Source organism: Leptodactylus fuscus, chromosome 6, assembly GCF_031893055.1.
Source record: "Leptodactylus fuscus isolate aLepFus1 chromosome 6, aLepFus1.hap2, whole genome shotgun sequence".
NCBI classification, from domain to species: Eukaryota; Metazoa; Chordata; class Amphibia; order Anura; family Leptodactylidae; genus Leptodactylus; species Leptodactylus fuscus.
Genome location: NC_134270.1, coordinates 25,174,737 through 25,201,100, shown reverse-complemented (window position 1 = coordinate 25,201,100; position 26,364 = coordinate 25,174,737). Strand labels below are relative to the sequence as shown.

The 26,364-nt window shown below is 45.1% G+C and overlaps 1 protein-coding gene across 1 annotated transcript; it reads right to left on the bottom strand.

Annotated features, from left to right (window-relative positions):
• Positions 1-1,297: 1,297 nt before the first annotated feature.
• Positions 1,298-25,901, bottom strand: LOC142210474 (uncharacterized). The gene is made up of 9 exons (XM_075279638.1): positions 25,725-25,901; positions 23,311-23,404; positions 19,676-19,829; positions 16,246-16,391; positions 14,829-15,005; positions 10,345-10,464; positions 8,417-8,503; positions 6,857-7,004; positions 1,298-5,884 (listed from the first exon to the last, which is right to left on the bottom strand). Exons 1-9 carry the CDS (start codon positions 25,736-25,738, stop codon positions 5,853-5,855), a joined length of 972 nt encoding a protein of 323 aa, XP_075135739.1. The 5' UTR covers positions 25,739-25,901; the 3' UTR covers positions 1,298-5,852.
• Between the last annotated feature and the right edge of the window lie 463 nt (positions 25,902-26,364).

Below are 26,364 nucleotides of genomic sequence, written 5' to 3'. Positions count from 1 at the left end.
GTCTGACCATGGGATGAATATTGTTGTGATGGCAGAGAAGTATGTGAAGACCCCAATGTTGGTCTAAAGTGTAAAGCCGGCTCTAGGGTAATGGATGTGTCCTGCGCTCGTGTTTCATTGGGGTGTGAACCATATAGACTTAGGTAATTTATTCTTGTAGATCTCCAGCCATGACCACTGACCACTTAATACTGAGAAGCTGCAGCGATTGCCCCATTGTAGATGCGGGGGGGGGGGGGGGGGGGGGGTTGCTTAATGTACTTCCCCAGTCAGTATTTTTCCCCTTTAACAAGAAGTAAATGTTGCGCAGATCTCTGCTGTACATTATCATAAGGGAGATCATGGGAAAGTGCAGAAGATTCAGTTCTTAGAATTTTCACAATTGCCCTCTCTTACATATAGAAATGTTCGGGCCTGTGTTTCTCAACAGCTGCTCCTGCAAAAACACCCTGTGGCAAAGCTACAACCCCCAGCAAGTCCGCGCAGCCGCCTACTGGGAGTAGATGTCTGAGAATGAAGTCACATGGTGCAGAGTAATCTATAGAGAAGGATTGTTAAAGGGAGAGAGTCAGCCCTGCAGATAGATACCTTAGGGTCACCAGACCCCGGTATATCAGTCCAGCCCTGCAGATAGATAGGTTAGGGTCACCTGAATCATATAGTATTTTACCCTTGTGAATCGCCGCCTCCATTGCCAAGATATCGTTGCTTTGTGAATATGCAAGTGAGATTTTTAAGCAATGAGGGTGTTAGAGTGGATTTGCTGAAGAAAGTGTCCAAGGAGATATGGACTTGTGTTGTCTATGACATGACTCCAGGATGTAACTAATATATAATAGGTTCCTATTATATCATTATTGATATAATAGGAACCTGGAAACCCAATAGGATCCATTGGGTAAGTCATCAATTGACAATCTGTGGAGATCTAAATGCTGGGGCCCAGGCTGATCAGCAATCACCCAAACCCTGCATCCTCTTCAGTACTTACCTTATATACAGTCCAGAGTTGAAAACTTTAGCGGGTGTGCTTGGTCTCGCATTCACTTGAGTCAGACTGTGCTCCCATCAGGCCATGTGTCTGATGAATGTGACATCACATGGCTTGTGAAGTAGATGCAGCGCTAATGGAGTGCTGCTTCAATCACCTGACCCGCTGCGGTCCTGGACGTCTGTCCCAAACCCCCCCCCCCCACCCAGTGAAATGTTGCAGAGTAGTTGGTAAAAAATAAAAATAATCCATTTTCACAACTTGCACTGCAATACAACAGCAATTTTATTAAAAACATACAGATTGTATAAAAATGTCTGCATATATCCCAGTATGTCATACATCAAGTGATCACAGTTCAAGCATTAGGTTTCTGTTAAAGCTTTGGCAATAAACTAATAAAATCTGTATTAATAAAGACAACACAGAAAACACAAAGATTACTAGACCAAATAAGTGCAAATAAGAACAATGGAGAAGGCCCGGGCAACCAATGGCATTCAGACAATGGAGGAGGCCTGGCCAACCAATTTCATTCAGACAATGGAGGAGGCCTGGCCAACCAATTTCATTCAGACAATGGAGGAGGCCTGGCCAACCAATTTCATTCAGACAATGGAGGAGGCCTGGCCAACCAATGGCATTCAGACAATGGAGAAGGCCTGGGCAACCAATTTCATTCAGACAATGGAGGAGGCCTGGCCAACCAATTTCATTCAGACAATGGAGGAGGCCTGACCAACCAATTTCATTCAGACAATGGAGGAGGCCTGGCCAACCAATTTCATTCAGACAATGGAGGAGGCCTGGCCAACCAATTTCATTCAGACAATGGAGGAGGCCTGGCCAACCAATTTCATTCAGACAATGGAGGATGCCTGGCCAACCAATTTCATTCAGACAACGGAGGAGGCCTGGGCAACCAATTTCATTCAGACTATTTTCAATGAAACCCATTGACTTGGCAGACTAAATCATACCTTATGGACCAGTGGTTTAGAGTCCCAAATGGCCCTGTTGTAACCCTGTCCATGCCCACAGTGGGGAAAAAAAACCTTTATACTTCATTTAAGATGACTTTGTGAAAGATCAGTCTCATCTCTGACACTCCCGGCACCTGAGCGGTTCATCAAAGCCGGAAAAGTAAACCTCAGCTTCACTGCACATACACCTCAGATTTGGCGCATGCGCAGTAAAGCCGAGTAGGTACAGAAGCCAAGCAGGTAGACAAGTTTTTTTTTCTTTTCATTGTGGATATGGGTAGGGTTACAATACAGTTTTTGGACATGGATGGTTCCATGTCCCAAATCGACCATACAGGTGACTTTTCATTTGAGAGTCCCATCATTAAACCAGACACCTGGCTGCCATAAGCAGCGGTAATTCAGTATTAGTGTCTGTGTCTCTTCCTAGTATAGGACATACATATAATTACTCATAAAGGAGCGAGTCCACATTTATAAAACCAACGCAATGACCCTTGGTCCCTATAGGATCCATCTCATAGAGGCTGTGAGCAGGTTTAGCAGACTCCTGACCACTATGCCTGGTACTACAGCAGTCCATCCCTTCAGCCATACTGTGAGAGCTGTAACGGTGGCCACAAAGATGTTCACCCAGCTTTCCCAAAAATCAAAAATTTTCAACGACCCTTCAGAAAATGAAATCTCATGGACTTATATTTACAGAGACTTTAGTAACAAAAATAAATAAAACAAAAAGACTGTAAAATCCCTTTAAGTTAAGACACCTCCATCCAGTACGGGTGGCCATTTTGACTGCTTGTTTGTCAAGGAAAAAATTATTTTTCTTTCCGGTCCCACGGCGCCCTGAGGCTTTTGTGATGGAAGTCTCCGCTACACGTGACCACTGCGGCCTACGGAAAGGACACGGGCATTACTCGAATATGTCACCTTTGATGTCCCGATTCCTTTCCTTAGGGTGCTGACTGGCCTCAGCGGCCACATGCGGTAGGGGACATCCACCAGAAAAACCCTGAGACATCTGGGACACGTCAGTATGTTTTATTTATTTATTTTTCACTTTCCCCAGCCTCCAGGGAAAAATAGTTTTTTTTCCTGGACAACCCCTTTAAAAATGTCCGCCTCCTCTGTGTGGAGTGTATGTAACGTCTTCTGTCACATGTGCTCCAGTCTATCCGAATATATATATAAAGAACATATATAAAATCTCTCAGACCATATATTAGTGACTATGTACGATTCACTATATGGAAAAATACACTATATATCCCTTGTATCCAATAGATCAGAGGCTGCGCCCGAGCTGCCGCCATTGCTGCGCAGATTACTCTGTAATGTAACAGATATAAAACCAATCGGTCCTGAGCCCTGAGTGCGGTCACACAACGCCTGTATGTATGGCACCAGGCTACCTCCGATGGCTACAGGCGACTGCATGTGTTCTGGTCCGCTACCAATACAAAGAATAACGATTACTGGTGGTGTGCACTGACCGGCCAGGCGGACGCGGTCACCTGACCTCAGAAAAACGCATAAAAACCACAGCCTGAGATGACATGGTGTGAATGCTGCCTATATTTCCCCAAACAGGTTTGGCCTCCATGGCCGAGCCACTGGGGCAGATTTATTAGGCCTCGTACATCAGTTTTCTGGCATACATGGCAATAAATAGTTAAGTTTGTGCACAAAAATTGACGACCTATTTCCCTTCTGGTTCACAACCATTCCTGCCCGATTTATCAATGACCCCTAAAATGTACGCCAACCACAAGCCAACATAGATTTAGGCGCAGGCGCACAATCCAGTGGATTTATGAGGAGGTGTTTTCTCCATTGGTGCAGGGGGTATAAAGACTGGCACCAAAAAAGTCAGTCCCAATCTGTGGCACATACAGGCTAATAAGTGCAGCCTTATAGATAAGGGTCGCTAGGCAAAGTGCCCCTAGCAAACAGTCTCTCTCAGGTAACTCATTGTTCCTTGAGACTCTTGGACATGGCTTGCAATCGCTTTGTAGGGTCTATCTCACAGATCTAAACTATTTGGACTCACCATAATAATAACCATCACCCCATGAAGGAATAAAGACCTTGACGGGGACTCAGACAGCAGCATGCGCCCCTAAAACTGCTGACAGTGCTATACAGGGGGTGGAGGAGAGCAATGGAAGGGTATGAGGAATTTGAGGGAACTCTTGTGCCTCAGATTTCTCTCCAAATTCCAGCCCTTTGGCTCTTATAGTGGAAAACTAAAGCAGAGCTTTGACTTTCCTCGCCCATTAGCCTCAGACACAATGGGGTTAACAGGCTCACATCACAGGTTTTGTGGCCAAATTGGCTATGGAATCAGTGGAGGGATCAAACAGGACGCTTTGTTTTTTTCCGTCTGCCACCGATTCCCATTGAGAAGAAAAGGAAGTAATGCTGGTTGCATTAGCGAGAAAACCACATTTTAATGCCCCCGGGTGATGTAGTCATAAGTGGTGGCCCCTTCACAGGGCAGAGAGCTCGGGCACTACATGGGCACCCCACAGGCCCACACGCCCTACTCTGACTTACAGCTCTAATGGTCTCCCAATAAGATCTTAGAGCGGTTCCTGAATGGAGAGGGGGTATTACAATGTTAATTTCTCAGTCATGAAAACTTGCCTGATCACCCCTCTTATATTTATGCAACTCTCCCCATCCTCTATATAGCTTGTACATTCTATAAGGAGTCTGTCAACAGGATTGATTCCTTAAAATTGCTGACAAACTCCTTATAGAATGGGCAAGCCAGTGGCGTAACCGAAATGACTGGGGCCCTGGGCCATCATGATAGTGGTCTGGGAAAGCCTGGTTCCGCAATTGCTATACCTATTGCTAATGGGCCACTGTGGAGCATATAATACTGTGTGGGGGCCAGTGTGGAGCATATAATACTGTGTGTGGCGCCACTGTGTAGCACGCACCCATAGGAATGAATGGAAGCGGCCGGCGCGCAGGGGGTTAAGCGGCCGGACGCCGGCAAAGTCTGTTCATTCCTATGGGAGCATGCTATTCGAAATGGTAGTTTCGAATAGTACTTGCTCATCTCTAGTAACCGTCACTATCAAGAATTCACTCTAGGGATGGGGTACGGGGTTCCGGATAAAAGTTTGCAGCAGGCCCACAAGACCTTAGTTACGCCACTGGTGCAAGCTACATAGTGGAAATGAGGAGTGGATGTAGCAAAGACTTGATGGTGACTACAGTACGTCTAGAATCTGAGCCATGGTCCCTTTCCCACCTGCATCCTCTCAGTACTAGTCACCAGAGAGCAGTAATGTACGTGCGTATGAACAGACCAATTCACAGATTTTGATCACAGAATATCCAAGACAGTGACACAACCCACGTCACTTATTCGCCTCCTGGAAGATGGAGCGACCCTATGGTACCACAGCGACATCTCCCAATGGCCATTCAGCAAAGGGTATATGATAAGCAAAGGAACCAGGGAAGAGCCTGTCTGTACTGTTCTGTAAGTATATGGAGAATCATGTATTGGCTAGGTTATGTATAGACAAATCAACTGGAGTTTTTCTAATGTTACATGTAGATTAGAAATATAAAACATAAAAGTGGAGCTACGTTTTATGTATGTAAAAAATAAAATCAAATCTATGGCACAGCCCCGTACAGTCCAGTACGATAAGTGCAGAAAGTGGCTGCCATACACCGCAGCAGTGGAAAGAAGAAGAATACTCAAGAGTATGGCGATAAAAAGCTGAATTCTTCTCTTACAGACGCTCGGAAGTGCACAGCGACGCCGCACTTAACCTCCAATCTCTATAACGACAGGATTACAGTCCGTCTTGGCAGGTCTTTCGAAAGTCTTCCAATATAATCCTTCAGTATTTCTAGGAATCGATCCTTCCATAGGAAGAAAACACTGCAAAGGGTTAAAAACAAATACATGACTATCTGGTTCTGGTTATTGTGACATAATACTTTTAAAGGGACCTGTCACGTTGTAATGAGGCACCAGGTTACATATAAGAATGTGACTTATTGCATTCACTGTGTGTAGGCAACTATTGGTATTAAGGCCGGGGTCCCACGGGGCCTAAACGAAGCGATTTTGGAAACGCTGCAGAAAAATCATGGCATTTTACAGTCAGGGCAAAGTGGATGGGATTCTAGCGAATCCCATACCCACTTTGTGGTAAAAACCAGCAGACATGCTACGAGTTCCTAAAGTGGTGTGGTTTCGGAAATCGCAGCATGTCATTTAAACCTATGGAAACACTGGCGGTTTCCCCATAGGTATAATTGAAACAGAAAGTCAGCAGAGGAAACCTCTGCAAACTGTCTGAAGCGCTGCAGGAAGAGCCGCGATGCATTACCACCACGGTTTTACCTGCAGCGCTTTTTTTTTGCTGTGGGGCGCCCCATGGTTTTCTGGCCTCACATCTAATGTTCATACTGATGACCTATCCACAATATGTGATCTATCTGAACCCTGCAGATCATCTGTTCTAGCAGCCTCCGGGTACGGACAGGTGCCGCTCCTATATAAGTAATAGGGTCCGCACAGAAGCCCTGTCCACTACATAGTGGTGCATCCTGGGAATTACAGCACTGCTTCTATCCCTAGTATAGCGCTGGCTGTCCACTAGAGACTTAGAACATCCTATACATTGGTCAATAGTATAAAAATGTAATTTGGGGAAGGAAACCCCTTTAAGGGGATGATCTCTAAATACACTATAAAGAGTGGTATAAATATATAATATGCATAGATGTGAGCTGGGAGTAGTCATGGGCAGGCTGGGAGCCTAGAGGCATTTCACCCCTTATCTACTTCTCATACTTCTATGGGGCGTCCCACCTGCTCATGTCCATACTTAGACAACGCACTTACTTCTCTCTCTCAGTCCTTGGCCGAAGCTCCGGTACACGCGGTACAGAGACCAAAACAGCACAGACTTAATAACCACAGAGATGAAGGAGCCCGTCACAGCCGCAGCTTCAAGTGTGTAGGAGTCACCGCCGCCCCATTCCATCGCCACCTGATAGCAAAGCACAAAAGATGTGAACGGCCTGTACTCCGACATGACCGACGGGGAGAAGTCCAGCGCCCAGGATTCTCTAACAAACACTACATTGTGGGAAAGATAATGAATATGCCGCGCACGTAGCCATCATTTCTTATTAACCCTTCAAGGACCTGGGGTGAAAGTCCTTTATTTACATGTGTTTGGTAGATATTTCTCCATCTTATGGATGTACTCTCTATTTTATATGGTTTGGAGCTCAGGGCTTCTGTTACAGAATTCCAAATTCCCAGCAGAGGTACAAATTGAAAGGCAATTTCCAGGCGTTTCCGAAAGTAGACCGTGGAAGGTAAAAAAAACCAACAACCCCAACCCCATACTCACCTCTCCCCGATGTTCTGGTGTCTCCCACTGCAATCCGGTCCTGTTGCTCTTGGGTCCTTGTTCCGGTGGAAATCCTCGCCAAACGTGACCATTGAGGCCTATCAGGACGTCATAGGTGACGTATATGAGTGATGTCCTGTTCTTTTCCTTAGGCCTCTGCGGTCACAGACATGTGAGGATTTTTGCCAGAAGAAGTCTGGGGAGCTGCGGGACCAAAATATGATGGGAGACACTACAGCACTGGGGACAGGGCGAGTATCTTTTGTTTTTTATAATTTTTTTCCACCTTACCCAGCCTTCTTGCAGAAAACTATCCCTTTAAGTTATGGCTACCCTTGCATCAGCGGCCTATTGTCTATAGTCTAAACTTATCACCAGAATCCAGCATATCAACCCGGCCCTGCAGATAATAGGACAGGGTTACCCGAATCAAATGGTGTTTTCCCCTTGTGAACACCGCCACTGCCGCTGCTGGGATATCACTGCAAACATCAATGCAAATGAGCTCTTTGGAGCAATGAAGGCCTTGTCACTTACCAATGGCGTTGTTGCGCCAAACAGTTATTTGCACATAGACAAAAATAGTGATATCACGACAACGGAGGCAGCGATTCACAAGATGACACCATTTAATTCAGTGACAGCAGTTTGTTTCATCTCTATGTCAGATTCAAGTGCGATAAAAAGTAAACTTTGACCTCTACAAAAATATTTTTTAAAAATATTCGGTATACTGAAGGGGCGATAGAAAACATTCAATATACTCCCATTTTTTACTTTATCTATATACAGTATATGAACACACACACAAAGACTGAGGGAGTCGGCCATTTTCGAACCTGGGAACGCACATGATTTATTAAGGCCGGAGCCTCTGAATAATTTAGGCGCAGTTCGCACCGGCGGAGGAACGGATTAAGACTGGCCTCTGGGACACAATCTCATTTTAGATATATCATTTTTTTACCCTGTAGTTTTCCACCCGTCCCATTGGCTAAAGACACACAAACCAACATAAAGGCGCCACAGATAAGTCAAGGTACCTTGTATAGAAGATACACTAGATACGCCACTTCTGGAAGATTCTGCAGCACAAAAATCCACACAAGAAGCTTCAATTCCTTTATAATCTGTTAAGGAAGAAATATAGATGGATAGATGTTAGTATTGTGCTATCCCTATAGCAGACACAGCGCCCCCTAATGGGCAATAATACATGAACGCAAGACATTTTTTGTGTAACTGTAAAACTACATGAAAGGGGTCAAAACCTCTCTGAAAGAACAGTGGCTCTCAACGTGCGGTACGTGGCTAAGAACCGCTGGTCTGTATTACATGAGGCACTGCCGGAAGGTTCCTGCTGCCCAGGATGGATGGTCATGGGTGCAATGCTTACTTAGAAGTGTAATGAATACTTCCGCCATTACTGGGAGGCGCTCATTGCAGTTACTGGAGCTCCGGAGTGAGGGTAGTATTTATATTATATGATACACTACATGCAAGTCCCCCATCCATTACAGACACTCACAGCCATCCTTACTTAAGGAGCATGATGCGCTTCTATCCTTACTTAAGGAGCTGCTCATGGTAGTTACTGGAGTCCCGGGAATGAGTATAGAGTTGTATTCATCCCTCACCACTCTGCTCCATGCTTCCTCTGTATTCTGGGGGGTCAAGTGCTGACTCCAAAACGGAGAGGAAGAATGGAGCAGAGTGGTGAGGGATGAATGCAACGCTACACTCACTCCCGGGACTCCAGTAACTACAATGAGCAGCTCCTTAAGTAAGGATAGAAGCTCATCGCGCTCCTCAAGTAAGGATGGCTGTGAGTGTCTGTAATGGATGGGGGACTTGTAGTGTATACTGTAATATAAGCATCACTAAGGGTGGGGCCATTATTTTACGTGTGGGCCTTTATGTTGCATGAGGGGCACTGTGGGGTTCATTATGTTACATGCTGGAGCCATTATGTAACATGTGAGGGTACTGTGGGTGCCATTATGTTACTTATGGGGGGGGTCATATATTACACGTAGGGGTATTGTGGGGGCCATTATTTTACATGTGGGGACTGAGGGGGCCATTATGTTACATGTATGGTCACTGTGGAGGGCATTATGTTACACCTGGAGTCACTATATGGGGGCCATTATTTTACGTGTGGGCCTTTATGTTACATGAGGGGCACTGTGGGGGCCATTATGTTACATGAAGCTATTATGTTACATGTGAGGGTACTGTGGGTGCCATTATGTTACTTATGGGGGCTCATATTTTACATGTAGGGGTATTGTGGGGGCCATTATGTTACATGTGGGGACTGAGGGGGCCATTATGTTACATGTATGGTCACTGTGGAGGGCATTATGTTACACCTGGGGTCACTATATGGGGGCCATTATTTTACGTGTGGGCCTTTATGTTACACCTGGGGTCACTATATGGGGGCCATTATTCTACGTGTGGGCCTTTATGTTACATGGAGCTAATATGTTACATGTGAGGGTACTGTGGGTGCCATTATGTTACTTATGGGGGCTCATATTTTACATGTAGGGGTATTGTGGGGGCCATTATGTTACATGTGGGGATTGAGGGGGCCATTATGTTACATGTATGGTCACTGTGGAGGGCATTATGTTACACCTGGGGGTCACTATATGGGGGCCATTACCTTTATGTTACATGAGGGGCACTGTGGGGGCCATTTTGTTACATGGAGCTATTATGTTACATGTGGGGGTACTGTGGGTGCCATTATGTTACTTATGGGGGCTCATATTTTACATGTAGGGGTATTGTGGGGGCCATTATTTTACATGTGGGGTCACTGTGGGCGCCATTAAGTTACACATGCGAAATTAATGGGGGTACTATGTCCGCCATTGCATAACGGTTACCGTATAAGCCATTTTTAGGGTTAATATACGTAGGTGTTTCATGCCAGGTTGCCAGCATTATACATACTTACCGCCAGGATACCGATAGTGACTTTTAGGAAGGCCCAGACTAAGCCGATGACAAGGATGATGGTGTGAGTTGTAGAGATTGCATACAAGCCGGAAAACAAGACCAGGACTGTAAGGCAGAGCTGAAAAAGGAAAAACAGAAGCCCATAGCAGCGTCTCACATTATGGCACTTGTACGACTAACACACTTTTCATCATTACAGGATTTTTACTGTCCCTCAACATTGGCATCTATGTGCCCAAGTATTACATACAGGGAAGCCATGTTCTGCGGCGGACATTGACCAGCTTTAGTCACATGAATGTTTCTATCGCTGAGGCCTAATTAATACAGGGCTGATGGCTATCTGGGAGAGACTGCTTATAGGTTACCTCAGGCTCTAGTTCATAGGCATAATATCATATATAATATGTCAAATGACAACTCAATGTCGTGCTCCGCTTGTTTGCCATGGTGACTAGCGACCACAATCCAGCTCTCAGAAAAGTGGCCCTAACATCCCGTGTCCAAGCTATTCGCTTACTACGGGCAGCCATTTTGCGGACTAACTCAATGTTCAATTTTTAGTCATGAGGAACTGCTTTGACAGAAATCATGTGAACTCCATTGACCCTTATAGCTTTTAGTCAAAACCGCAACATGGCGGCCTCTAAAAGGTCTTGTATTGAGTTCTGGAAAGACGGCAGCGTCCTAATGCCAAGAAAACCACAAAACATTAATACTCGATTACGATTCCTGTAAATATTGCTTAAAACCACAAAAAAAAGTGGTCCACCTTAAAGGGATATAGGTGCAATGGAGGTTTTCTGGCAGAGACTGTAATCTTGGAATATGTGTAATAGATAATATACTGTGATCTGTCCAATATTCACTGGAAGGTGTCAAAAACTGCAGCACGAAACTGCCGAAACATGAAAACTACACAAATATGGCTGAATTATTGATAAGACGGCAAAGCACATTATCCCATTAAACCTCGTAGGAAGCCGCAGAGTCAATTTTCAGCTATTTCTTTCCATTTCTGCCCAACTAATCTGTTCCTCTCTGACACCGAGCCCAGGGCAGAATCTCAGTAATGGTGTTAGTCTAACTTACTTTGTCCTAAAAATAGGCATTCGTAGAACCTCCGCCATTTTACGGTACCCCAGAGGTCTTCAATTCAACGGCAGCGGCCATAAACACCATCACATATCTGATGTCCGATGGAGGTTGATAAACTTTTCTTATTAATAGTAATGTAATATAATGGAAGCCTGATGATAGGTAATGTAAGCGTGCAAAGTAGAAAAAACGCAGAATTACTAAGGAAGAGCGCCCAAATGTGCCCGGAATATGGATTACATTTATAGGAGCGATGATGCCAAGTGTCAGACTTTAAGAGCATTTGCCATAAATGTTACTAAATTTACTCAGAAGGATCAGTAGTTTTTTAGGTGACAACTAAAATGGCCGCAGTTACTGTTCTGCAAGGAATCCTAGAATCCATAGCATCACATCTATTGCTTTCCAGTTGGTTGTTATAGTATTATACATGACGACAGCATTAGAATAGATTTTAGGATGGATTACTACTAAGCTACTAAGCCAAACCAGGCACTCCAACTCCTCTGTCCACAGCCAAGTCCGACTCCGACGCCATCATAAATGGCTGGTTCTGACAAATTCTCGTCTACAGAAAAGCAGAAATACTTCCCGATAATCAATCCTGGCCAAAGTGACGTGAAATGAGAAAGAACTGTACCAGTTGCCTAAGGCAGCGACTGTGACCACGCAACCAAGTATCGCCATGTTGTCCTGCGATTCCTACGCCAAAGTAAGTGAATGCAGTCACATTCCAACCCTGAGGTTGCTGCCAATGTCATTTCTAGTTGGAAAAAAACCCACTAGTGCACAATTTTTTGGGAAAATAAAATTCACCCAATGCCACTTCAGGAGTTTTTGGGCACCATGGAGATCTTTGATCGCACAACAAGAGTTGACAATGCCCAGCAAGTGTGTGTGAAACCTCAAGTAAAGGTCAGAGGATGTAAATTGGGTCTAGAGTTGGCCGCACCCATGAGACAGAACTGTGCTGATGCCAATAACACTGAATAATGGCGGACAGAACATCTAGCGCTTCTTACAGGACTATGGAAACGATGGGTCCAGTGCGCAGTGAGGAGGAGACAAGCAAGACCAAGACAAAGAGAAGACAGTGGGGGAGATTTACTAAGCCACTATTTGGGTGTTTTTGTGGGGTTTTTTTTGTTTTTTTTAACCACCACTTGCGCCAGTAATAGTCACAGGTAGCGTTATAATTCCACCTTTGAGAAATTGGTTGAGATTGCCTAATAATCGCCTAATGAGCTGTCGATTATACCATTTTGGGGCATGAATGACTACAGAAATGCTCGCTATAAGCTGGTGTAGATTTCTGCCAAGGTGCACATAGCCTAGCAGAGAATGCGCTCAGTCATGAATATGGCGAATCCTCCGCTGTCACCGACATCATCAAGATCAGGACATAATACGCTGAACTTTAGGAATCCATCCCAGGGATCATGACAGTAAGTCAAGAGATAAACGGACCACAAAGAGAGACCAAACGAGACCCTTAGACAACATCAGAGTTAGAACCTTCATCATATGGCCAAGACAAGGAAGAAAGCCCAAGAAGAAACGATCGATAGAACATTTCTAAAAATCTCAGTAAGATGTGACTTTATGTAATTAATGCTGCAATATTAATAATTGTATAATATAACATTTAATAATTAATCATTTTATTTGAACACACAATTAGTATCTTTTTTCCCCCAACTCCAAATCCATCCAAAACAACAACCCCCCCCCCAACTCCAGCTCCGACACCAAAAGGCCTGGATAGTATGGGAGAGCTGGGTGAAGGAATAAAGTTGGAACTTAAAGGGGTTTTTCGGTCCCAAATCAGATTTTCATACTGATGACCTATCCATCGGATAAGTTATTCGCATGTGATTTGTTAGGGTCTGGCACCCGGATCCATGAACCACCACCATGGCCGCCACTATTACTTGAATTGGAGCATTGCTGCACGCGCTCCCTGTCCACTAGCAGCAGATCTATGTGGGGTCTACGTGACGGCCCCCTGACAGATCATATAGGTCATCAGTAGGAAAATTTGATTTTGGGATCACAAAACCCTTTTTGAGCTTCCGGATTCAAAGATGATGTCTATAATCCTGGTGTCCCTTTATGTGCCCCCTACAGGCACCAGGTAGAACTACACACACCACTTCCTATACCTACACCCTCTGAAATCTACTTAGATCATGACAACAGAGGACCTATTGGTAGGACTGGTTTTCACTAGAAACTGCAAATAATCGGAAATATGGCGTATTCTTAGAAAATGTTAATCTAATGCATTCTTGGGCGATGCGCACAAACATATTACACACCCAAGGCTTGTCTGCGACCCTGTGCGCCCCACAAGGCTGGATTATTACATAGAAGAATGCAGAGTTAGCTAAAGATTTAGCCAGAAGCCATGATCACCTGTCAGGTTGTTAGAGGAGCTGAAGGTGTGAACAGGTGTCATATGGGTTTTCGTGACACAGTTCACAGTGAGGTTCACAAGGGCCTGCTTAGGGACTGTGTATTGTTAGCCATTCCCTTAAAGGGGTTGTGCTGTTATGGACACTTATTCTCTAAGTGTCTGATTGCTGGAGCCCAACCATAAGGTACCCCAGCGATTAGGAGGATGGGGAACTGACAGCCCCCATAAAGTATCCATGTTTATGGAGCACCAGTGTGCTTGTCTGACCAGCGCTCCGTACACTTCTATGGGGCTGCTGGGGGCACTGCCAGAGATTACGGCCCTGTCAGTCCTATAGCAGTCACGAAAGTACACTGGCGCTCCATTCACAAAGAGGGTTTAGGGGGACCTTGGTCCACTGTCAGTCTGTTCACTGGGGGAACATCATTACATAGACTTCCACACTGTGTATTACCACTGAGCAGCCATCTGGTGATATAGAGTTCAGGCTTGTTCATATGATAATAAGAACCAGCCGTTGCATGACACGCACATGACACGAAACACAGACCCTCCCTCTGTTATTGAAAAACTGGTTTGGAAAGAGGCTCAAAAGCAAAATCAACAGATTTATATCCTCAGATGTCCCCCTGAGGACAATATGTCAACATCAGAAGAACTAAAATATAGTTCCAGGGAGGTAGTTTGTAATAAACACCTTCAAAAGCGTCTTCCTACCAATGTGCGCATCCGAGATACGCCAACGCTTACTGATCCTTGTAGAGGATTGCCAGGAGCCCACTAATCCTCACAATGATGGAGGTCACAGCACTAGTGGTGGGATATAACACCACTATAACCGTATGTTTATAAATATAACACACGTTACCAGCATCTCTATATGTGTAGCACTAAATATAATTGTAAAATGGAAAAGGTGATGCAGCCATGAATAGGCTAAGGTATAACATGGATGGTAAATCCTGTACCTGTGCCTGCAGATCGAAGGTAAGCAATGAGAAGCAAAGGCTCAGCATGTTGTACTGCAGCTGGAGACTCTCTAGGGCACCTCCTACCCGGAACGCCATCATATTTTGCCCCAACACAAGACTAAGGGCACAGACCACGTGGAAGAGACCGACCAGCAGGATTACTATAAACCGAGGCTGTGTAGAGAAAAATAAGAACGACAATGAACATGGAGGGGTATCAGAAGTAATGACAACTATGACACAACTTTAAGGGGAATCTGTCACCAGGGTAAAGCATATTAAACCGGAAACACATTTTGTTGTAATCCGCCCTCCTTCCCACCATCACCAATTTGGAATAGGACTATACTACCTCATTTTTGGGGTCTTCACCCCCACATACCGTTACTCTGGATAGTGCTAACATCGAAACGCTCAGTGAAAACTGCAGGTTTAGTACTTTCTTATAAAATATTGTATGATACAGTAAATTGAAAAAAAAATATCAAAAATTCTTAAAAGCATGTGTCTAGTAAAAACTCGGATTACAAAAAAATAGGTCTTTTTTGGGTGACGCAGACCCTTTAAGTTGACCACATATATAGGACTGATCTTTCTGTAAACATGCCAAATTTTATAGACTCAGCTGAGGTTGACGTTCACCATGGCTTAGAACAAGGGGTGAAATCCTACCTCTTTCTATAAAACTTGGTTGACACTTGTCTCCTCTGATGGCTGTTCGCTTCTACCACTGCCTTAAATTTCACCCAAAAATGTGTCTAGGAGTTGTCACCAAGAACTCACCACCCCCTACCACTGTTCTTGGTTACAGTAACAGAAGATTGGAGATCCTGAAGAATATAATGTTCACTTCAGAGTAAATTGGTAAAAACCTTTCAACCTCTTCAGACATTCCAGTTTTAGCATCATTTAATAGCCTCTGCTCCACTGATTCCAGCACAGTTGGGATTTTTTCTCTAGCCCCCACCATTCCTGAGCAATCACCACAGCACGTTTTGGTACCCGATTTACTATTTAGGCTCTGTCTGAAGGGCGGTGTCAGACAGAAGAAGAATAGGGGGCGTGATTCAGAGCTCCAATCAGAAGCAGCCAATGTCAGAGCTCAGAGTAACACACCTTGTCTGCTCCTGCCTGATACCGCCCACCTTAGTGCAGAGCCTAAACAGAAAAGCACCAAAACTAACAGCATTAATTGCTCAGGAACACTTGGGGGGGATAGAAAAAATTCCAGCTGCGCCAGAATCAGTGGAGCAAAGCCTATTAATCTGGAGTTGGCAGAGATGATATAAGAGCCTCTGTAAGATATATAGCATGGCAAGCCCAATATACACTGTATATAATAACACCAATGCCATGTAGATAAGCAAAGTTACAATGTTTCATGGTGTTGGGTGGAATAGAAGAAAAGACTCACCTGTATATCAGGTTTGGCATCTTTAGAGAGTACACTGAAGTTGACAATCGAGCGGATCATTTCCAATAAGATGGAGAGCACAAAGACAATGAGTTCCTGGCGGTTTTCCTGCAGGATGCCCCGAGTCACGTAATAAATACAGAACACTAACAAAAAGATTAAGAATATTTGGTTTTAACTTTATTATTATTCAAAGCCCCATATACATACAAGTGACAATATCGTAATCCCCAAATTACCAAAGTCCTCCCTAATCCTTCACCTCTGCCACAACCATGCCAACTAGTAGCCTGATCTGCCATGTAGAGAGGCAATAGCTGTCTGCTAATAAATGCTACCATATAACCATAAAAACAAAGATATCTTGGCTGAAACCTTCTTACCATTTTGATCCCCCCTCCCCTTCCTAGATAGGAGCTCCCCCCCCCGCCCCACTTACACGGTTTATGACATAGCGATACATGATATATGATCCATAAACCGATAAGATGTTCTCTCTTAAACTCTTTAGGGCATCTGACAGCTTGTCTGACTTGCTGTATTGTATATTTCAGAATTCTGGATTCCAGATTTGCCCTGGGGGCTCTTTAATAGCCCTCGCACAGTACGGCAGTATATCAATAGAAATAGCGGAGGTGCTGCCCTCTATAGGCACTAGGACAATACATAGACATTTTTGGTTTCTTGCACAAACAAGATCATCTCAGCAGCAGAATTCCATTATTGCAACAGGCAGTGATGAAACGTCCTGCTGACAGTGGTCACCTATTGCGCCAAAATGTACCATTTGTGTACACTGGCACTAGTGAGGCAAATACAGATCAGCTCCTGTTTACTGATGCACCAGATTGTGTGTTGGTACATTTATGGTGATCCCGAACTGATAACTGTGTCCGAGTCCTTATGGCATGGATAGAGTGGACTGCTATGGCAGAGCAGGGTACTAGAGCACAGGCTAGCAGGATCTCTTTGGCTGTGGAGTCAGAGACTCCAGGGTCAGGATAAAATGATGATTAATTATATTACCGAATTATTAATATTATATAATTAGATGTGTAGTCTGTTATATATTTACTCTCATAGGAATCCCAGGCTTTTTTTTTAATGATTAGAGGATCTTCACTGCATCTGTCAGCCATCTATAAAAGGAGTCGGAGCTGAACTGTGGCATAATAGAAGAGTCAGAGTTGTCGTTTTGTCCTGCCAACTCTACAGTCATGGGAAGCACTTGCTGTATGGAAGGTACTTAGGGAGTAGGGGGCGCTATTACAGTGTAGGGGCAATAAGAAAGCATTATTACCGTGTGGTATACCATTGTGCACAAAAACATGGACATCTTGGTCGTGCAAGAAGCATGATCATCACCCAGGTATTCCTACGCTGTCCTGAGTAGCTGTCCAATAGGATACACAATGTGTAATTCTTTATAAACTCATTTATGATTCCTAGGATTTCTCTATCTGCCATGAGCTTGTATGTGTTTCTCTCTTGTTATATACTACTGTACCATCTATGAAACTGTATCACTGAAATTTCCCCATTGTGGGACTATTAAAGGAATATCTTATCTTATCTTTATGGACTTCTAATAAGCAGAGCAGCGTCTGCCCGATTACTCATCTTTTCTGCACAGCGTGACATCATTGGACCAAGACAGAACCCGGCAGCCTATAATCCTGAGCTACAAAGAGAGCTGACCTGTAGGTACTGGTGCTTGGTCACTGCACAGGGAGCGGAGCCAAGTGTTTCCAGCTCTGTGCACTGTATAGCACAGGGGTTGTCAGCAGCCCTACGATCCATGTGGGGCTGTCTCAGCCCCCTCCCACAATCCTCACTCAGAAATTTATGGTCTTAAATTAAAAATTCCTGGACCACCCCTTTAAATGTGTAATAACTAGCAAAATAGGATATTGGGCTAACAAAACACACCCCTTACTTTTATGTTGAATTGGAATTAGGCTTTTATTGCAGTTCTTAGATCTGCAGTGCTCTGTACAACTTGAAGCACCTGTTAGGCCATTGTGGGGACTGATACGGCCATCTAGTATCTTTGCATTAAAGTCTCAAAATCTGCCATTCAAGAAAGCAAATGTATACAGGGCAATATATTGTTATGTATGGATATATAAGCATTAAAGGGTTTTTCCAGCTCCTAGTGATAGGTTATCAGTATATAATCTGTGATAGTCAGACACCCGCACCGATCAGGAGCCTGCTAGAAGCTATTCAAGTAGACTGTAAACCTGTAGACCAGGGGTGCCCAATACGTCGATCGCGATCTACCGGTCGATTGCAATGGACGTATGGGTCGATCACGGGATGCAGCCAGGGATCCCCGCTGTCTGCTTGTTCACAGCGCAGGCTGAGAGTCATCTACGGACACTGGCAGGCGGGGCAGCAGCAGCCCCAGCCTGCCAGTGTCCAGAGATAACTCTCAGCCTGCGCTGTGAGCAAGCAGACAGCGGGGATCCCTGGGCGGCCACAGAACGCCGCTGTCTCCTGCTCTCACGCTCCGCCCGGCCCCGCCCACAGACATGCCTGTTCCCGCCCACAGGCCCGCCCCGGCCCCGCCCACAAGACGTGGGTAGATCTTTCGACTTGGTCATATAATAAAGTAGCTCACATGCTGACAAAGTGTGAGCACCCCTGCTGTAGACTGTATGCCACTGTGCCAGTCGGTCACTGTTAGTATTATATTTGTTTTATATATTTTATGTACTGTATGTAAACCCTCAAATGTACAGCACAATGGAATATAATAATGTACAGCACCATGGAATGAATCTAATAATGTACAGCACCATGGGGTTAATATAATAATGTACAGCACCACGGAATTAATATAATAATGTACAGCACCGTGGAATTAATATAATAATGTCCAGCACCATGGAATTAATATAATAATGTACAGCACCATGGAATTAATATAATAATGTAAAGCACCATGGAATTAATATAATAATGTACCGCACCATGGAATTAATATAATAATGTACCGCACCATGGAATTAATATAATAATGTACAGCACCGTGGAATTAATATAATAATGTACAGCACCATGGAATTAATATAAAGTAATATGAATATAATAATGTAAAATCATGTAATTAATGGTGCTATATATATATATATAAATAATAATAAGAAGAAGCAGACCTGCGGTACTCCAGCACCACTGCCATGTGGATGGGGCCGCAGCTCTGGTTGTAGTACTTGAACAGGAGCCAGCTGCCACCATTACCTGTCAACTACAGTAGCTTCTGGCAGCCAGAGGCTTGTGGAACAGCTGATCTGTGCAGGGCCCAAATAATAGACCCCCCCCACAGATCACACACTAATGACTTTTCCTGTGGATAGGCCAGAGAACCCCTTTATATGATTATCTGTCTCCTGGCTCTGTGTGGCGGTGCTACTTGGGCACTTACCGACTCCTATGAGTTGTATAAGAGACACGGTCGAATCTTCATTACTTTGCTGCACAAGGTTAGAGATGGTTAACCCAAGGACACATAGGAGTGAGATGATGGCCAGGCAGAAGTAGGTTTTTATCGGCCATGGAAGCTCTGACCAAGGCTTGATCTATTAAAATAGAAGTAAAAACCTTGTTATTTATGCTATGTATACCATCAGATATCTTCATATGTAATGCAATTCATTGGAAATACCCAAATAACCATTCTGTATATCAAAGAACTGTGTAAGGTATTGCAAGATGTGGATGGCCATGGTATAGCAAGGAGGTCAAACTGACCACACACTTCTATAAGAGACTCATGTTTGTCCATCTAACGTCATAGAAATGTAATACATCTGTCTGTAGGTAATGAAATACTTAACAGAAGTTCTTTAAAGGGGAAGTAGAAACCTAAATCTGAACCGCCCCTTGGCTAGGGCTACTCGGTGACTTCGCCCAAAGGTCGCCACGTCAATCTGTACATCCGTCAACAATGTAAGGGAATAGAGACGCACTGCAACAGTACCTCAGAGCAAAAAGATGGATTTTTTTGGTGACTAGAAGTTGCAGAGCCCTTGGGGGTCACAACAACAGACCATTCATGTACAATAGTAAAGGAGTCACAAGGCGACAACAACAGGAGTCGCAGTCAAAGATGTCGTGTAGCCCCTTCCTTAGGCCATGCAAAGTGAGTTGTGTATTTCTGTGGATTCTATCACTGGAAATTATCCCTTTTATAGGACACCGATTAGATGGGTCATAAAAGTGTGAGTGGCAGGGGCCCGGCCGCCGAGACCCCCACAGATCAGTGACAAGTGGTCAAATGTCAGCTGAAATACTCTGAAGCTCTTTGCACTTACGGTGCCACTTTTATAAAGTTTTCCTCTTGACATCTCCATACTTTCTTCTGATAAGTCTGTGAATAAATAGCGCCCTCTAGTGGAAAAACATTCATGATCAAGTGCTATGATCTCCTCATAAGTCTGATTAGAGGACGGGCTCCTGGGGTCAGGCCCATACAAAATAGGCACTGGTAACCTATCTTAACCCTTTCCCTGCCGAGGACGTCAGCTCTACGTCTACCAGGGTGGCACTTCAGTAGCTAATACGTCCTCCCTACTAATGCCGATATCTCTGGACTGCCTGAACATATCCTGATGCTTTAAAATTCATTTTAAAGATGAGAATCTCATCGGTCTCGGAAGCATTAGTGAACTGTAGCAGAAGGGGAGGGGGGAGGTGCAGCTGCAGCGTGCACAGTGATAATAAATGATCAAAATTATCTGTGCTAACTTGTATGTGACACCAGGAGGGGGGTGGCAGGGACTCTTCTGTCCCTATTAACCCTTCTCCTGCCAATCAGAGAGCATACTATACTTTTGCTGTCTGATTGTCACATACAGGTATAATATAATTCCCCCCCTGAGCCTTACTAGTGGGGTATCCTTATGTAATACACCTCTAAACATAACCAGGAAGTTTATTGGCGCTGTGACCCAGGCATTTACCATTGTCCAGGTCACAGCGCCAAAAAAAAGTCGCACCAAACACACAACATATACACAAAGTCGTGAATAAAGTTTACATTTCACCCAATCCCTGCCCTGTCCACCAGTCTAATTAGCATATGAATAAAAACGGACTTATTCAGACACCACTGAGGCAATCTACATACTAAAGGTCGGTGTGGGATAGTCTTTCTAAAGCCTATGCAAGGATGTGATTAGTTAAACATGACTTTTTCCAGTGATAGAGCCCCATTAACCACATGACCACTTCCTCAGCCGCCCCTGACTCTCCCCACTTCTGCAGAGGAACCAAACTATAGCTAGATGTATCCAGTGCACGCCTACATACAGGAGACCCTGCTGCCTGCCGCTGTGCTTGCACTGGACTGGCCAAATTACTATTATGCCCCAAAGCTGCTGGTAAATAGAGATGAGCGAGTTGTATTGGATCGAGTAGGTATTTGATAGAATACTACGGTATTCGAAATATTTGTACTCGATTGAATACTACTAGCTATTCGCAGTAAATATTCGATTCAGAGCCAGAGTTGATTGGCCGAATGCTATAGCATTCGGCCAATCAATGCTGGTTCTGCAGCAGGCTCGTCCTTGCTAGTCGGGAGAGCTGGCAGCTTGCTGTTACGAGGGAGCTGACTTTTTCCTCATAGGAATGAATTGACCAGCGTTGATTGGCCAGTGTACAGCATTCGGCCAATCAATGCTGGTTCTGCCAGAGGCTCGTCTGTGAGAAGGCGGAGTCTAAGATCAGACCAGAGCAGTCTCCATTGTGGTCCGATCTTAGACTCACAGACGAGCCTTCGGCAGAACCAGCGTTGAGTTGCCGCAGGCTCGTCTTTGCTAGTCGGGAGAGCTGGAAGCTTGCAGTTACGAGGGAGCTTACTTTTTATCAGCGCAACTGCAAGCACTGTGCAGTTAAAGCGCACGGACCCCATAGACTATAATGGGGTCCGTGTGCTTTAACTGCACTTCACTCCTCCTAAAAACTTTCCTCCTGCTATTCGTGGACTTGGTGACTCTCCTTTAGGCAAATAGTGATTTCCCCTGAACGAGCATTTTTTCCCATAGACTATAATGGGATTTGATATTCGATCGAGTGGTCGAATATTGAGGCTCTACTCGAAACGAATATCGAATCTCGAATATTTCACTGTTCGCTCATCTCTACTGGTAAAGTATGAAGACAGATAGGCTAATGCCCCACGTTGCAGAAAAGCTGCTTTTTTTGTGGCAGATTTTGCTGCTTTTTTTTTTTTGAGCCAAACCTACAAAAGCAATGGGAAATATAAAGGAAGCTGTTCTAGTTCTCCTTGCTGCTCAACCAACTCCTGGCCTTGGCTTGAAAAACTGCAGCAAAATCTGCAAAAAACCCCCCTGCATTTCCGCAATGTGGGTCCTCAGCCTTATAGCTACATGTACCCCACCTTACGGATATATGTCCTCTAGGAAAACCTCATGATCGTGAACATAATGCGCAATATGACCAATGGTGCAGTGTCAAACATGGTAAGGAAGCAATATATACATTGGTATCTGATGAACCTCCATATACATCAGCCCCCATACACTTCTATAACATGTGCGCCCTGGGGGTTGTATTAATGCAATACCTAATATTAAATATTACATGACTGAAGACAAAGCAATAACAGGAAAGAGGAGAATTTCACTTCCTTATTCCTACTTCCCTTCTTGGGTCCCCAGCATACGGGAATAGCAGCACGCACCCGCTAAGATTTAATGTCAGCACCTATTCTATGCTCTATTATCACATCGCCCCCCACCCAGAAACAGGGGCCATTCCAATCCCAGTAATCCATTATGGATCGATCTTCGGCTGTTAGTGGATCCTCCAGGGAGAAAAGTTACCACCAGAACAGATATAAAGCACTTAGATGTAGGAGCCGCTATTCACATTATTACTGTACATTGCTTTCTTGTGTCAAAGTGCTGAAAAAATCTTCTAATCCGTATGCAAATATTCGGATTGGTGCACCCAGGGCACCAAAATGGCCGTCACCTGGCGTGTGAGTAAGGCCTAAGGCTATAGGTACATTCAGTCCAGCTGTAGCGCACTTACTGGACCAAACGGTGTAGGGATGAGCTCCTGGTGCCGAGGCTGCAGGTTAGGCAGGGGCAGTTCGCTGGCATCGCTGCTTGTTGGGACGATAGGCCTGTGGAAGTGGAACAGGAGCGTTAGGAGTCTTATACTACAATATCAAGGCGGGCATTTATATTAGACCTGATGGTTGGACGCGCTGCAGAGGAGACAGGTGAAAATATAGCCCGACTAAAGATCTGGTAGCCACATCATCCCCTGTATATGACATCATGTGGTGATTATATAGGGCACCATATGGGTCACTACATACCAGGCAGGGCCACTATACAACATGCTGGTGAATGCCCTGCAGGGCCATATAAAAGAAGGATGATAGCCCAGAGGCCACCATATTAACTGAAGACTGACAGCCCTAGGGCCAATATATAACACACTGCTGGCAGCCCTAAGGCCATTACATAACAGACAGATGATAGCCCAGGGCCACTATACAACATACTGGTGACTGCCCTGTGGCCATTATATACCAGGCTTCTGATATCCCCGGGCACACCATATAATAGGAGGCTGACAGCCCCACAGACACTATATACTATTTACCAGGCACCTGATGGCCCATGGGCCACTAAAAACCAGGCTGCTGAAAGCCTAGGGGCCAGTATATAACAGGAGGCTGATAGTCCTGTGGCCAGTATATAACAGGAGGCTGATATCCTCTGGGGCTAGTATATAACAGGAGGCTGATAGTCCTGTGGCCAGTATATAACAGGCAGCTGATAGTCCTGTGGCCAGTATATAACAGGAGGCTGATAGTCCTGTGGTCAGTATATAACAGGAGGCTGATAGTCCTGTGGCCAGTATATAACAGATAGCTGATAGTCCTGTGGCCAGTATATAACAGGAGGATGATAGTCCTGTGGCCAGTATATAACAGGAGGCTGATAGTCCTGTGGTCAGTATATAACAGGAGGCTGATAGTCCTGTGGTCAGTATATAACAGATAGCTGATAGTCCTGTGGCATGTATATAACAGGCTGCTGATAGTCCTGTGGCCAGTATATAACAGGCTGCTGATAGTCCTGTGGCATGTATATAACAGGCAGCTGATAGTCCTGTGGCCAGTATATAACAGGCTGCTGATAGTCCTGTGGCCAGTATATAACAGGCTGCTGATAGTCCTGTGGCCAGTATATAAAAGGAGGCTGATAGTCCTGTGGCCAGTATATAACAGGAGGCTGATAGTCCTGTGGCCAGTATATAACAGGCTGCTGATAGTCCTGTGGCCAGTATATAACAGGAGGCTGATAGTCCTGTGGCCAGTATATAACAGATAGCTGATAGCCTCTGTGGCCAGTATATAACAGGCAGCTGATAGTCCTGTGGCCAGTATATAACAGGCAGCTGATAGTCCTGTGGCCAGTATATAACAGGCAGCTGATAGTCCTGTGGCCAGTATATAACAGGAGGCTGATAGTCCTGTGGCCAGTATATAACAGATAGCTGATAGTCCTGTGGCCAGTATATAACAGGAGGCTGATAGTCCTGTGGCCAGTATATAACAGGAGGCTGATAGTCCTGTGGCCAGTATATAGCAGGAGGCTGATAGTCCTGTGGCCAGTATATAGCAGGAGGCTCATAGTCCTGTGGCCAGTATATAACAGGAGGCTGATAGTCCTGTGGCCAGTATATAACAGGAGGCTGATAGTCCTGTGGCCAGTATATAACAGGAGGATGATAGTCCTGTGGCCAGTATATAACAGGAGGATGATAGTCCTGTGGCCAGTATATAACAGGCTGCTGATAGTCCTGTGGCCAGTATATAACAGGAGGCTGATAGTCCTGTGGCCAGTATATAACAGGAGGATGATAGTCCTGTGGCCAGTATATAACAGATAGCTGATAGTCCTGTGGCCAGTATATAACAGATAGCTGATAGTTCTGTGGCCAGTATATAACAGGAGGCTGATAGTCCTGTGGCCAGTATATTACAGATAGCTGATAGTCCTGTGGCCAGTATATAACAGGAGGCTGATAGTCCTGTGGCCAGTATATAACAGGAGGATGATAGTCCTGTGGCCAGTATATAACAGGAGGATGATAGTCCTGTGGCCAGTATATAACAGATAGCTGATAGTCCTGTGGCCAGTATATAACAGATAGCTGATAGTTCTGTGGCCAGTATATAACAGGAGGCTGATAGTCCTGTGGCCAGTATATAACAGGAGGCTGATAGTCCTGTGGCCAGTATATTACAGATAGCTGATAGTCCTGTGGCCAGTATATAACAGGAGGCTGATAGTCCTGTGGCCAGTATATAACAGGCTGCTGATAGCCTCTGAGGCCACCATATAACGGGCTGCTCATAGCCCAGGGGCCACTATTTAGCCGGCAGCTGGTAGCCCCGGGGCCACTACATAACAGGTTCCTGATACCTGTGATCTTCCATACTGGAGGCGGCGTGTGCCGGACGTGTCTCCGGGAGATGCAGCTCCTCCGCCCGGGCAGCCGCGGTGCTTCACTCGGTCACTTGCCCAGCCACGACTGTGCCCCCGTGCACCCGAGCCCTGCGCCTGTTGCCCCGGCTGGTAGCGCTGTGTGAGCTGGCCTAGTGCAGGCTGCCTGGCGGAGCTCCCGGTGCATCACGGGACTTGTAGTTTCCCCTGGCCGCACTGGAGCCTTGCACAATTTCCTGAGCTCAGGGACAGCTCGCAGGGTTTCCTCACTCATTACTGTCCTGTACATCACAGCCATGGACCTGTGGTCAGGAGATGTGGGCTTAGGGGAGTCACAGGGCGGTGCACAGAGAACCTGGGGCTGTACACTCATTACACTCTTACAATTATCACTACCAATATTATCACTTCTTTCAGAGGAATAGCTGGGGGTTCAGCACAGGGGAAACAAACACGTCTAATGGGCCACCATTGGTATACTGATATTAATGTAATACAATGGCCGTATAGTGGTATATACACAGGTCAGTAATGTCCAGGTACATACAGTACAAGAACAATGTTCTGACTTACAGGTGACGTCTCTGACTGATCGTTCCCATTTCTCATCTCACCCATC